This window comes from Canis lupus, chromosome 27 (genome assembly GCF_003254725.2).
Source record: "Canis lupus dingo isolate Sandy chromosome 27, ASM325472v2, whole genome shotgun sequence".
Taxonomy (NCBI): Eukaryota; Metazoa; Chordata; class Mammalia; order Carnivora; family Canidae; genus Canis; species Canis lupus.
In genome coordinates this window covers 25,468,400-25,481,027 of record NC_064269.1, presented here as the reverse complement: position 1 = coordinate 25,481,027, position 12,628 = coordinate 25,468,400, and the positions used below count along the sequence as shown (strand labels likewise).

At 40.9% G+C, this 12,628-nt stretch overlaps 1 protein-coding gene across 1 annotated transcript; it reads right to left on the bottom strand.

Annotated features, from left to right (window-relative positions):
• Positions 1-870: 870 nt before the first annotated feature.
• KCNJ8 (potassium inwardly rectifying channel subfamily J member 8) lies at positions 871-8,054 on the bottom strand. Its single transcript, XM_025455321.3, has 3 exons — positions 7,673-8,054; positions 6,388-6,829; positions 871-2,512 (listed from the first exon to the last, which is right to left on the bottom strand). Exons 2-3 carry the CDS (start codon positions 6,759-6,761, stop codon positions 1,612-1,614), a joined length of 1,275 nt encoding a protein of 424 aa, XP_025311106.1. The 5' UTR covers positions 6,762-6,829; positions 7,673-8,054; the 3' UTR covers positions 871-1,611.
• Positions 8,055-12,628: the final 4,574 nt, after the last annotated feature.

Here is a 12,628-nt window from a genome sequence, read left to right as displayed (position 1 = left end):
ATAGAAGAGAGGTGTCAAGTATGACTCCAAGGTTTTGGCTTGATTGGAAGAAAGACGGGGGGTAGAGGGTAGGTTTTGTTAGTGGAAACGGAGTATTTGGTTTTAGGCAGGTTTTAAATGCATATTGGGTATCTAGGTGGAGCTTCAAGTACCTGCTTGATACATGAGTCTGGAGTTCAAAGGAGTGGTTAGAATTGTTCAGAAATGATTAACTTAGTAACCCGAGAAACAATTTCCATTCATCTGGGTAGAATCATGAGTCATTTGTTTAAGATAAGATTTGAATATATTAATGATTACCTGCCTATTTCAAATGTTCATAAATGAAGTAAAATGAATACAACCCCCCAAACCTGTGTAAAAGGCCATATAAGAGCTCAGTTTTCTGATGTTCAACTATGTGAAACAGAAGAATAAACCCAGTCTCTCAACTTAGTGCTTCTTTTTGCGTCTTCTTCCCTTCTTTGAAGAAAGAAGAGCTAAGGATGATTAAACCAAGTTTTGATAGAAAAATCTCACTTTAGCAAGTGCTATCATGCTAAAGCTATATATGCCAGGCCTGAATTCAGGAAGAGCATATAGTTTTAAGATAGGAGGTTGGAGATTTAAAGAAAAAAGGTTATGTGATTTCCATGATACATCAGGCTCAGATAGAAGAGCTAGGAAAACATTTCAAATCTTGGAAGGAAATACAATCAAAATGAAACAAAAAAATGTAGTTCCCTTGGAATAACCAATTTCAAGGACAGGAATGTCTGAGAGGTGTTATCACTGTATATCTCTTTCACATGCCTCTAAAATTTTTTTTTCTTTTCTTGAGCTTTGAATAGGGATAATTTCGTGAAAGAGAAATCACAAAACTACAGTGAGTACGAAGAAAATATTTTAATAAAATACTCAATACAGTATTTCCCTGTAGGGGCTTTTAAGAAGTGAGAAGCCAAAGGAAATAATTGCCACTTTTGGGAATCCAGTCCTAAATGAGACAGGAATGTTCTTAGCCTTTCTCCAAAGCTCTTTGCCCAGTTCCGCCAACAGGCTGCCATTAGGAGGACGAGGAAACCTGCAAAGGTCACTGTGAAGAAGTGACTGAACACAATCTGTTTAGAAGCAGCCAGAGATAAGCAGTTTTTACCTCTGGCTTCTTACCAGATGTAGTATCTGGAAAAAAAGAGAGGGCTACATACTAGCTGATACAAAAGGTGTTAACAGCATACTTTTAGGGTTCCCCCTCATCCTACCTGCATTTCTAGAGGGCCAACGGAAACAGAGAGATCTGTGGTTTCAACCACTAAGCATTTCACACAGAGTCATTCCTTGGCCAGCTTTTGTACTCAAGGTCTATTCCTATTACTGTAATCCTTGGGTTTCAAATTGAGAGAAACAAGAGCATACTATTTCCTATACACAATAGAAGAATATCACTGCAAATACTGCACATATGAAACAAGTGTCAGCCATGAATCCTCCATGTTGTGTGTTACTGTTTATTGACACAGAAAGTGCTGTTGCTTGAATATGAGCATCTGGTGATAGAAGGATAAATTACTGTGTTCCCGCTCTAGTACAGTCTGACAGTGCTTTGCATAAACCACCAGGTGTGTCTTGCTGTCATGATTCTGATGTGTTCTGATTTCCTTCTGGAGTCATAAATTGCACCTTTGGCACCATGAGGGATGAGTTGTTCCTTCGGATGGAGTTGTTTCTCCTCATAGAATTGTTTCTCCTCATGGAATTGCGCTTCCTCAGAGAATTTTGATGGGACAGCTCACTCTTCTGGAGGGTCTGAATCAGGATGGAAGGCTTCTCATCCAGCTCTCGGGCACTGCACCTGGGAGCAGCTACTTTCACAGTGTTGCCAAATTTAGAGTAATCCACAGAATACACTCCCTCCTCCTCAGTTACAATAGACACAAAGCGATGGCCCCATTGGATCTCTTCAGCGATATAGGAGGTTCTCGCTTGTGTGGTGATGCCGGTAGTTTCGACCACTCCTTCCAGAATCACTATGACCTCTAGGTCTTGGTTGGCGAGGTCAGTTGCTGAGATGTCGTACAAGGGGCTGCGCTTGTCAATCACATGGCAAATGATCAGAGGGGCCACCAGAAAAATGTTGTTACTCTCAATTGGGTTATCAACAGGAATGTCCAGCTGGTGAATGGGCACCACCTCCCCTTCGGGGGTAGTTGTCTTCTTGACCACCTGGATGCGCACTGAGGCACTGATGATCATGCTCTTCCTTAGGTCCCCCACACGGAACATGAAGCACAGTTTGCCATTTCGGACAGCAATCACTGCATGGCGGCTGAAAATCAAGGTCTCTGCCCTTCTGTGAGCCTGAGCTGTTTTCATAAAAATGCAGCCCAACATGACTGCATTGATTATCAAACCCACAATGTTCTGGAGAATCAAAACTGTGATGGCCAGAGGACATTCCTCTGTCATCATTCTCCCTCCAAATCCGATGGTCACTTGAACTTCAATGGAGAAGAGAAAAGCAGAGGTGAACGATCTGCAAGGAAGGACATCAAAAAATAGTGCCATCAGATCAAATTTTGAACAATGAAATAACATGCCAAGCTGAATTTTCCATTTTCTCCCTCCAAAGGCTATTAAATGCTTTTGGAAAGACTTGGCCACTTAACTTGTCAAATGTCTGATTCTAAACACAAGCACTTTCTCTCTCTATCTCTCTCTCATTGGAATGCGTCTACTTCCAGACTTCTGGGAAACGGTTCTATTGTTTTCTATGTCATGTAACGATGGACCTACTTATAGGAAAGCATTAAAATAATAAGTTAAAATAATAAACCCATACTTGTATTTATAGGCATATTTTGTGAAATACTTTCACAAAGGCGTAGTTTACTTGGTGAAACTTCCTACCAGGTAGATATTTATTAGTCATTGCATATCTGAGTGTAAGTGACTGGAGTCATATGGGAAGGTCCTGAATAATAAGTGAACTTTTTATTATTTACAACCCTGAAAGTCATATTCATTGGCTAACACTTATTGTGTATCTTATACAAAGAAAGCATAGTGCTAAAAGGTGGTATAAAACACATCATGTAAAAGTACTAGTATTTTTCATAAAAAAGAATGTTTTGCCATTTGGAAAGAAAACTTTTGTTTTCTTGTATCATTTTGTTCTAGAATTCTTGAGAATAACTTGGGATATTAAAGGAAAAAATTGAGGCAGAGACTAGTAAGTGACTGTCTCAAGATCAAATAATTAATGAGAACTTGAATCTTCTCAGTTCTGGCTTGGTGCTCTGAAAGAGGGAAAGGGAAAGAGAGAGAATAAGTGTCAGTATTTTCTTGGGAAGCTTTTTCAAATTGCACATCTCTTCCATATTTCAATGCAAACACTGATTTGGTAGGTCCAAGGTCGAACTAGGTAAGACTTACCTGGAAAAGCTCTCAGATAAGTCTGATTTATCCTTTTGCTTAAGATGCACCACATTTGGTTATTCTGAAGATTAATGTATTCACTTAACTACATATCCTATACTGCTGTGACTTCTTAACAAAAACAGGGTTAGTTCTGTGTTTGCCCCCAGTGCCAATTTCAAACTTCTTTAATTTTACAGAAAGTTAACTACATACAGGCTATCCGTGTTACCTATCCATGTGCTTTTGTGCAACACAGTGAGGGGGAAGCAGAAATAATTCTTTTGATTAGCCTTTAAGTGGAATGTGAAAATTTATTTTTTAAGCCCTTTTGTTGCCAAAAAGATTCATGGAAAACCACAATAATTACTTTTTGCACTAGCTACACAGATGTCGTATGATCCAAAAACTCGGCGAAGAATAAGCATGGACCCCAGACGAAAGGCTTGGACCCAACGCTGCTTTCTAATAACATCTATATACCTCATGGATCAGCCTGACGATGAATATTCCCAAATGTCTCGCTTTAACCAATTGAGGGATTATTCATGTGTCATATTTTACATATTGTTTATTTTATGAACAATTTTAATTCTAAACATTATATAGTGCAAGACCCAGCCTTTTATGGACACCTATCATGCTAAACACCCTTAAAAGATGAAAATGTGCAGTTGTTCATTTGTTCTGCTACAGAGGGAGTTAGGCTGAATAAGAAGAAAAATGCTGGTTTATTTTCTGACTCATATTGGAAAGTCATCCACATGAAAGGGAAAGTAAGCCACTCTAAAATGAGAATGGTAAAATTTATTTGGACATATTGGTGAGTAACCATCACAATAAGTTGTTTTTAATTTCGATGAAATGCTGGGACACTGAACTTCTGAAAGGAAATATAAAGAATGAGAACATCATTAGGCATCTTTTAAATCCCCTTTGAGAGAGAATAGAGATTTACTGTTTCTATATTTTTGGTGAAAAAGATTGTATTATGTACAATTGGTTATGAGTAAGCTGCATGCTGAGATTAAACTATAAATAGTACCATAACATTGAAATATAATTAGTAGGATTTTAACCTTAAAATATGTCAAGTAACTTCTTTTTTTTAGGTAAGAAGTGCAATTAAAAATTGTCATTCTGATAAAATCAGCTCTGTCTCAATGTATTTGCGACACCATTTCTCACAATAAACTGATTGTTCCCACCAGCATCGGGGGAGTGAACCTGCTTCGGAACACATCTTGGTGGAAAATAAGAGCTAGCACTAAAACAGCTTTTAACAACCAGTGCACTCCGTAAATTCTTTAAAAAAAAAAAAAAGCATTGAAAGGATGTCACTTTTGATGATACATCTTTAACAAACTGCCTTGTGACTTCTTTTTCACAGGAAAAGCCAATATACTTGTCTTATAATTAAAATCCATCATTTGTTTTCGAGGCTTATCATTTTTGTTTATCTCTTTTTATGACTGTCTACTGCATGTTTATTAAAAATTTATCTCGATATGAAAGTGACTTACCAACATCCATGCCCGTAAATTTCTTAAAGAGAAATATTACAAATAATGATATTTGACCCTACAGATGCCTGTTACAGTGTTTTAATTGTTTCCTTTGGATCTGCTATGCTGGTGATCACCCACATTTTTCATCTTTATTTTCTTTGTGACAAAAGTCTATGAAAAGTTCAAGACAAGAAAATAATATCTACTTGTTGACGAAGGATCAATCCAATATATTTTTCTCTCCTCAAAATCCGAGCTGAAATCAGTGACGTGTGATTTCTGCACACAAATGCTATATCCCTCCCTGATATGTTGGCATTGCTGTCACTTAGGAAATGTGCGAGGACGGACAAGGTCACGGGCTGGGCTTCTGCTTCTTGCAGTGGTATGCTAATTTCAGAAGATTTCAGGGTCAGTAAAGATCTCATTCTTTACAGTTGCCTGACAGATTGGTGCTTGTTCAAGTTGTTTTGCTTTGTACACTATGTAGATTTGGAATATTACTCAGAAAATGTCTTGGCAAAGTTTCCAGCATTATTACCATTGTTTCGCTTCAGAGTGAATATTTTTGCAATTGATATAAATGATTTCTTTCTGTCTTCCAACAAAACAAATTAAAAGACAGATCATCCCAACTAAGTGTTCTTAGGCCATGTGAAAATATGAGGAGAATCGCTGAAATCAAATTCATTTTACTTACTTTTGAAACACAATGTAAGAGAAAGAGCAAACATTAGGCTACCTGAGGATTATCTTGTCCCTATTCTATTAAAGCTTGTAAAGAAAACTCCAACATTTAGTCAATTCTCTATAATCTCTTCCAGGCAAAACTTGGCGCAATTTCCATTAAAAACTACTTTTTTCTAGTTCTGCGTCTCAATATAACTTTTACTTTTGGAATCCAATGCAAGCAGCCAGATATTTAAGATAATCTTGATAGAGAAGGGCTTACTTATATCTACTTATTTCATTTTTAGTGGATCTTGAATCTCGGATACCTCTCCACCAGTGTTTTCCCATTTCCCTTGCAATTTCTGAAAATGTCATGAGTAGGAGAAGTCAGGGAAAAATATTACTAGCATTTGCACAGTATTTTTTGTCGCTCAAGAGATATTTCCTTGAGGATGGGGGAACGACGGACATCAGCTTTTTCATACTGAAAACTGAATGTGTGCTTTTTCTGAGTAAGGCACTCTGTGGACTCCTTTGAACCACAACCATTCTTTAAATAACCAATACAGTATTTTTAAAGCTCACCGGAGGGATCAACGCTGGCGTTTTCAGGGTCTCCTCATCCATAAAGCTGCATTTAAAAAGATTCTTAATGTGTTAGATTAGGGTTTTTCCCACTCCTTTGTGCCCGAAGGCACTTAAAGCAAATGCTTTATTTCACTTTCAACAAATTAACCGTGATAGGAGAGCAAGGCAGTTTAATTCTTTTTTCTATACTGTTGTCAATCCCTGCCTCATCCCACTGCATTCTTACCTGACATTAGTCACACAAACAGTGGACTCCAAACCACTTTTCTCCATTCCACTTTTCTCCATGTAGGCGTAGATGTCCCCGTGGGCAAAGGCCACCAGCCACCACATGATGGCGAAGAGCAGCCAGCTGCAGAGGAACGACATGGTAAAGATGACCAGCGTGTGGCGCCATTTCAGGTCCACCAAGGTGGTGAAGATGTCCTGCAGGAATCGTCCTTGCTCACGGATGTTCTTGTGCGCCAGGTTGCACGCCCCGCTCTTGGCGATGAAGCGGGCTTTGGGGAGGCGGTCCCGGACGCGCGGCTTGCGCAGGTTCTCCGCCGCGATGCGCGCCAGCACATACTCCTCGGGGATGATGCTCTTTCTGGCCAACATCGTCCTGTCACCATAGCCAGCCTATTCACCTGTCTCGGACCTGCCTCTCCTTCCCTCGGGACGTCCTCCTGCACAAGGGAAACGACGTTTGACAACTTTCTCCTCCCCCATGTCCTCCCCTCTTCACTTCTTGCATTCGGGGACATGTCTATACGTCCCAGGTGCCATGCAAAGCTAAGGTGTGATTTTAGGGATCCCAACACGAATCTAGTTTTGTGCTTGAGTTCTGGGACCGCGGAGAAATTATTTGGTCTGGATCGGGACTGCTTCAATTTTCCTTATCGTTCTGAACACATATGGGCACAGCCTTAAACAGAACCGGGAGCCTTCCTGCAAACAGAAGGCTCAACGATAATTCTGAGATTAGCCGCGTCTGTAGATCAGGGAGGGCAAGGATACAAACACGCGGCGTCTATGATGAAAGTGAAAGCCAGCTGGGTATCACGATCCAGTTATTGCCTAGACGTTATAGCAGTATTAAAAGTAAAGAGAGGAAATCCTTCCTCCGTTATTTTTAGAAGGAGGCAAAGAAAAGGCCGTGGCCTCTTGCGCAGTATAAATAACATGTTTAGTGCAATGTGACAGAATAATAATGAGCGGTGTGCTACGTAACTTGAAAATGAGGAAGTATTTAAGGTTTTCAAGAAGTTCGGATTGCATTTAAAAAAAAGAAAAAAAAATCCCATCGGAACGCATAACATAAATGGAAAACTTTACAGCGAAGGGATCAAACGTAGAGGCTGCAGGAAAAACCCGGACGACCGCCCGCGGGCTGCAGATCGAGTGGAGAGAGCGTGCCCCGAAAAGCGCATCCAGCACTGTAAACCTCTGCTGTGTTGGGCATTTTAAATCATTTGCGGGGATGCGAACAGCCCCCCCCTCCCCTCCCCGGGAGGAGCGCTGGAACTTACAGAGTCCGGGCCGCGGGCGCGGCGGCTGCACCTCCCTCCACCCGCCGGCCGACCGCGGGCGGGTCCCGCGCTCTCCCATCCCGGCGCGCGGGTGCAGGGACCGCGAACGCCGCAGGGCCGGATCCGGGGGCCGCGCGTCCTAGGAGAGGAGTTAAAATAATAAAAGGTGCAACTGGATCTGGACGCGGGAGGGCTCGAGGAAGGGGGATGGGTGTGGATCTTCCCCTCCCCCTGCCCCGCTCTACTCCCCCGGCCGTGGCTCCGGGCGCAGGAGGGGCTGGGGGGAGAGGACCTTGGGGGTGATGCTCCACAAACCGGCCTCCCAGTTCCCGCTTCGACGCGCGCCAGACCTCGGAGGCCGCGGGAGCCGGCGAGGTGGAGGCGGGAGGGGCGGGGGGAGGCGCGTCCCGCCGAGGTGGGGAGCCGGCCCGAGGGAGGGGCAGAGGGCGGGCGGGGGGGCGGGACCCGGGGAGCGGCTCTGCCCCAGGAGCCGCGACCCCCGGCCGCCAGCTTGACCCCCTCGCCTTTAAAAGGCTCCGCGCTCCGAGGAGAGCACTCGCGAGGCCAAGTTCACTGACGTAAAGGGAATTTATTATTATTATTTTTTATTCTTATTTTGTAATCTGGGTAGATAACTGGGCCACTTAAGAGCGAATAAAACCGGATGCAGAGATCAGAAAAACAGTTTTCCGAGGTGTGCAAGCTGTGCGCACACATTCACGTCACATTAAATTTGCATCTAGCGGGGATGATGCAGGTGGAAGAGGTTTTGGAACCCACTACGGTCAAGCGTTTTTCACCGGCCAAAGCTGGTTCTCAGGGAATCAAACGCGCGCGCGTGCACACACACACACACACACACACACACTAACCCCTCTGCCTGCCCTCCCCACCCCCCCCCACAGAAGAAAAACACCAGTTGAGGTCTCCCCCAATGAAAAAGTTTACCCCCCAAAAAAGGGATCGCTGTCAACACTTTAGAACCCAAATGGCTGTGCTTCAGTACTTGGTTACTTTCTGAAATGTTGCAGCTTCTTGGTCTCGTCTAGATGGTCTCAAGGATAAAACAGAGCAGTTGCGCACAAGATTATATAGTAAATATCTTTCTATAGCTTTTGGAATAGGAGCCAGCAAAGACAAATGTACTTTCTCCCACAGGTCAGGCCTCCTGATTTGGCACTTGTGTTAATGGAAACTTTAATTCTTGGAAATTTCACGTATTTTCCAAGACTCAGGGCAGAAAGCTATGGAGCATAAACATTGTGCTCATTTAATTACCAAAAGACCTAAAATTAGTCTTTAATAAAGGCAATGAAGAGCTTTTTCCCATTGTGGGTAGGTCTGCTTAACCCCTTTCAGCCCGGGGTTGCTAGTCCATCAGTGGCAGCTCTCATCTCTCCTGATGTTAATTTTTACAGTAATTTATGTAGCATTTATGTATGTGTGTTAATCCCCTCATTGTTGTATTTTACAATGGAGTTTGGTGTACAACGTATTCCCTATTATTTTAACCCAGAGAACATTCACCAAGCACTTTCTCACCCTTTTCTGAAGGGTTTGGGGTTTTTTTAGGCTTTTGTGTATAAAACCACAGTTGCTGTTCTGAAGAGGCAGACAGATATAGTAAGAGAAACAAGACTTTGATAATAAACTCCAATACAAGCAAGGATGTGATTAGAATGAGAAAAGGAAATACAACCATTGCCATAGGAATTCAGATGAGAGATATTAAGACATAGACAATTAAGGAAAGCTTCATGGATTAATTGACATCTGACCCAGTCTTCAGACCAGATATATTTGGGGTGCAAAAAAGCACAGAAAGGAGATTCTGCAGAGAGGAATCATCAGGAACAAAATTGTAGAGTGACTGACAAGAGTAGACCATGTTTTAGTAACAGAACTAAATAAATTAGCATCGACGAAGTGAGATCAACAAGATAGCAGGATTGGACGCTTGAGTCCGAGGTTGCCTGGGGAGCCTCTGTCACCACTCTACTCAACAATATGGGTTTTTCATGTACTTGTCCCTTATGAGACTGAAGGCTCCTGGAGGGCAGGGCTGGGGCTTCTCTATCTTGTGTCCTAAGCCTCTGGCCTATCACAGCTTAATTGACAGAGGTATTGAAAAAATACTTTGGAATCCATGCACAGTAAAGATAAGGCTGCATACCACATCAGGGATTTGAAAATACATGCATGGATGGCCTTAAATGCTCAACAAAGGAGTCGGGGCAATTTTCAGTAGGTAGGGATAAGCCATGGAAAGATTTTTGATTAGAAAACAACCCAGTGAGCCTGATTTAGTAGAATTGATCAGGAAGCAGGGGCTATGATGACTTTGGGAGTTGCATTTCTGAGTAGAGTCCCTTGAGCTCCAAAACTGTGATTGGCAGAAAGGATACTGGAAACTATTATATCAATTAGAGAAGGAATGAGGTCTGGGCCTAATAAGCAAATATATACAAAAGGAATGTTATACAAAATCAGTAGTGAGAGAGGGAAAAATCAGAGCTGACTGTGGTATTTATTGTGGTGACAGAGAAATAACAATTGACCCTTGAACAACATGGGTTTCAACTGTGCTGGTCCACTTCTAGGAGGAGTCTTTTTTTTTTTTTTTTTTTTTTTTTAGGAGGAGTCTTTTTGACAAATACAGTATAGTCCTGTAAATGTATTTTCTCTTCCTTGTGATTTTTGTAATAATGTTTTCTTTTATCTAGTTTACCATATTGTAAGAGTACAGTATGTATTGCATATAACATATGTGTCAGTGAACTTGTTTATGTTATCCATGAGGCTTCCAGTCAAAGTTAAGTGATTAGTAAGTATTTTTTTTGGGGGGGATAGTCAAAAGTTATACACGAATTTTCAACTGCATGTGGGGTCGGCACTCCTAATCCTCAAGTCATTCAAGGGTTAATGGTATTTATTATTGATTGATATCTAGCTTCTCTCCCTTCTGATCTTCTCATATTATGGCCCAAGTATGAACATCTAAATTTCCCTTGAGAAATTTGTTAAGGAAAGCAATTAATTTTTTAAGAGCACGTTTACTACTTAAGGCTTATTTTATTGGACTACTTATTTAATCACTATTTTGCTGCCATCCACTAAAAGTTACACGTATTTTCTTGACTGTTCCATAATTTTCCTCTTTCTTCTTTCAAGAGTGAAGACCAATTTGTGCACCCCTCTTGAGGAGGTCAGTAATAAGTTTAGAACAAAGCTAGCTTTTAAAATCTTATGATTTTCTTGCCTTTAAGATGAAGAATTCTGTTAGAATCTGTTCATGTTGCATACCAGAGAAATTTATGCAACTGGGAAGCAATTCAAGGATATCTGTTCACTTTTAAGTAAACATCTGTTAGGTTCCTTTTGGACCCTATAGGCATTTTATTTGTGAATAAAGAAGTTTCTACAATTCCTATTCTCCTAGAAACAAAGTTTGTCAGGTGCCTTCAGACAAGTGGAGGAAGTATTAGGGTGATGCTTTGCCCAGTTGTCTGCTGCTTTAATTATCAAATACCAATCAGTGAAGTTCTTGAAAGTACTCTCCAGATAAAGGGTTAAGTCCTTGCATTTAATGACCTTGCCTTTGACTAGACTTGTGAATTTCGAACTCTTGGACTTGATGAGCCATATTAGATGTAAGAATTTGGAAAGTCTTCAAAATGACAATGGAAACGATTCATGTTAGGAGCCCAAATAATGGTTGGTCTATTTGCTTGGTATGCTGCTTTATTAGTGTCCTCATATAAACCACTTTGGAACATATTGCTTGGGAATCAGCTTAATAAAACTGTTACATAAACTAGTAATCAAAACAGCATGTTATAAACTCACTTTTTTTGAGTTATCATGAAATGGAAATGACAATATAACTCTTCTTGCTTATCTGTTCCAGTGAGTTTAGAGAACATTTCTTTTTGATACATATTTCTATTTATGTACAAAAAAACCTCACTGTCCATGAAATTAGGTCACCCCATTTCTTTAAGGGTATCCATCAGCATCATTTGTGGAAAAGAATCTATTCAGTTTGCATGCTCAACTCCTTGAACATATGCCATCTCACAGGTGTGGATCAGCAGGTCAGGAAGGGAAGCATTAATAACAATCACTACCTTTTCATACACACCTAGGTGAACAAAACAAAGCCCCTGCACCAGGCATTCTGAGGGAGGAAGCTGTTAGCAAACAAGTAAACTGAGTAATACATTATGTAGTTATCAATGGTGTCAAGAGTTAGAAGGAGAATAAAGCAGCGTGGTAAGTTTTGAAAGTAACTGGAGCCAGAAATTGGCCATTTTACATACAGTTCAGAAAAGTCCTCTTTAAGAAGGTGGGATTTGAACAAAGGATTAATCAGGTAATCAACAGGGCTTCAGGAAGCTCAAGAACAAGTATAAAGGAAATGATTTGGTGTGTTCAACGAACAGGAACAAGATCAATATATTGAATGGAGAAGAGAAAAAGCAGACAAGTTGGGAAAAGTGACAAGGGTATTCACTGATCTATTCATCTCTCCATTTACCCAAAGAATATAGATAGAGAGAATCTGCCTATACTAGGCTTTGAAAAACATTGACCTAATCCTTGATACAGCTATGCTGGGTTGTTTCCTTCCTTCTATACATGAGTCTGTTAAAGTACAGCTAAATGAATTAGCCAAAATCAAATACTTAGTAGATGAAATGTTACAACAAACTCAAAACATCTGATCCCAAATCCTGTGCTTTTCTCCCTGGACAGCATCTCAAAGGGATGGTTGTTATTCCATCATTCAGCTACATGAGAAACACCTGGTAACATGATTTTATGCCCCTCCAGACTTTTATTGAGCAAGGATAGAATAAGATATAAAATCCTTGGCCTCAAAGTGAAAATATCTTTAAATGAGAAGGTTTAAATACTTCTAATAAAATAAAGCCCACTTAAAAACTCCCCTGGAGA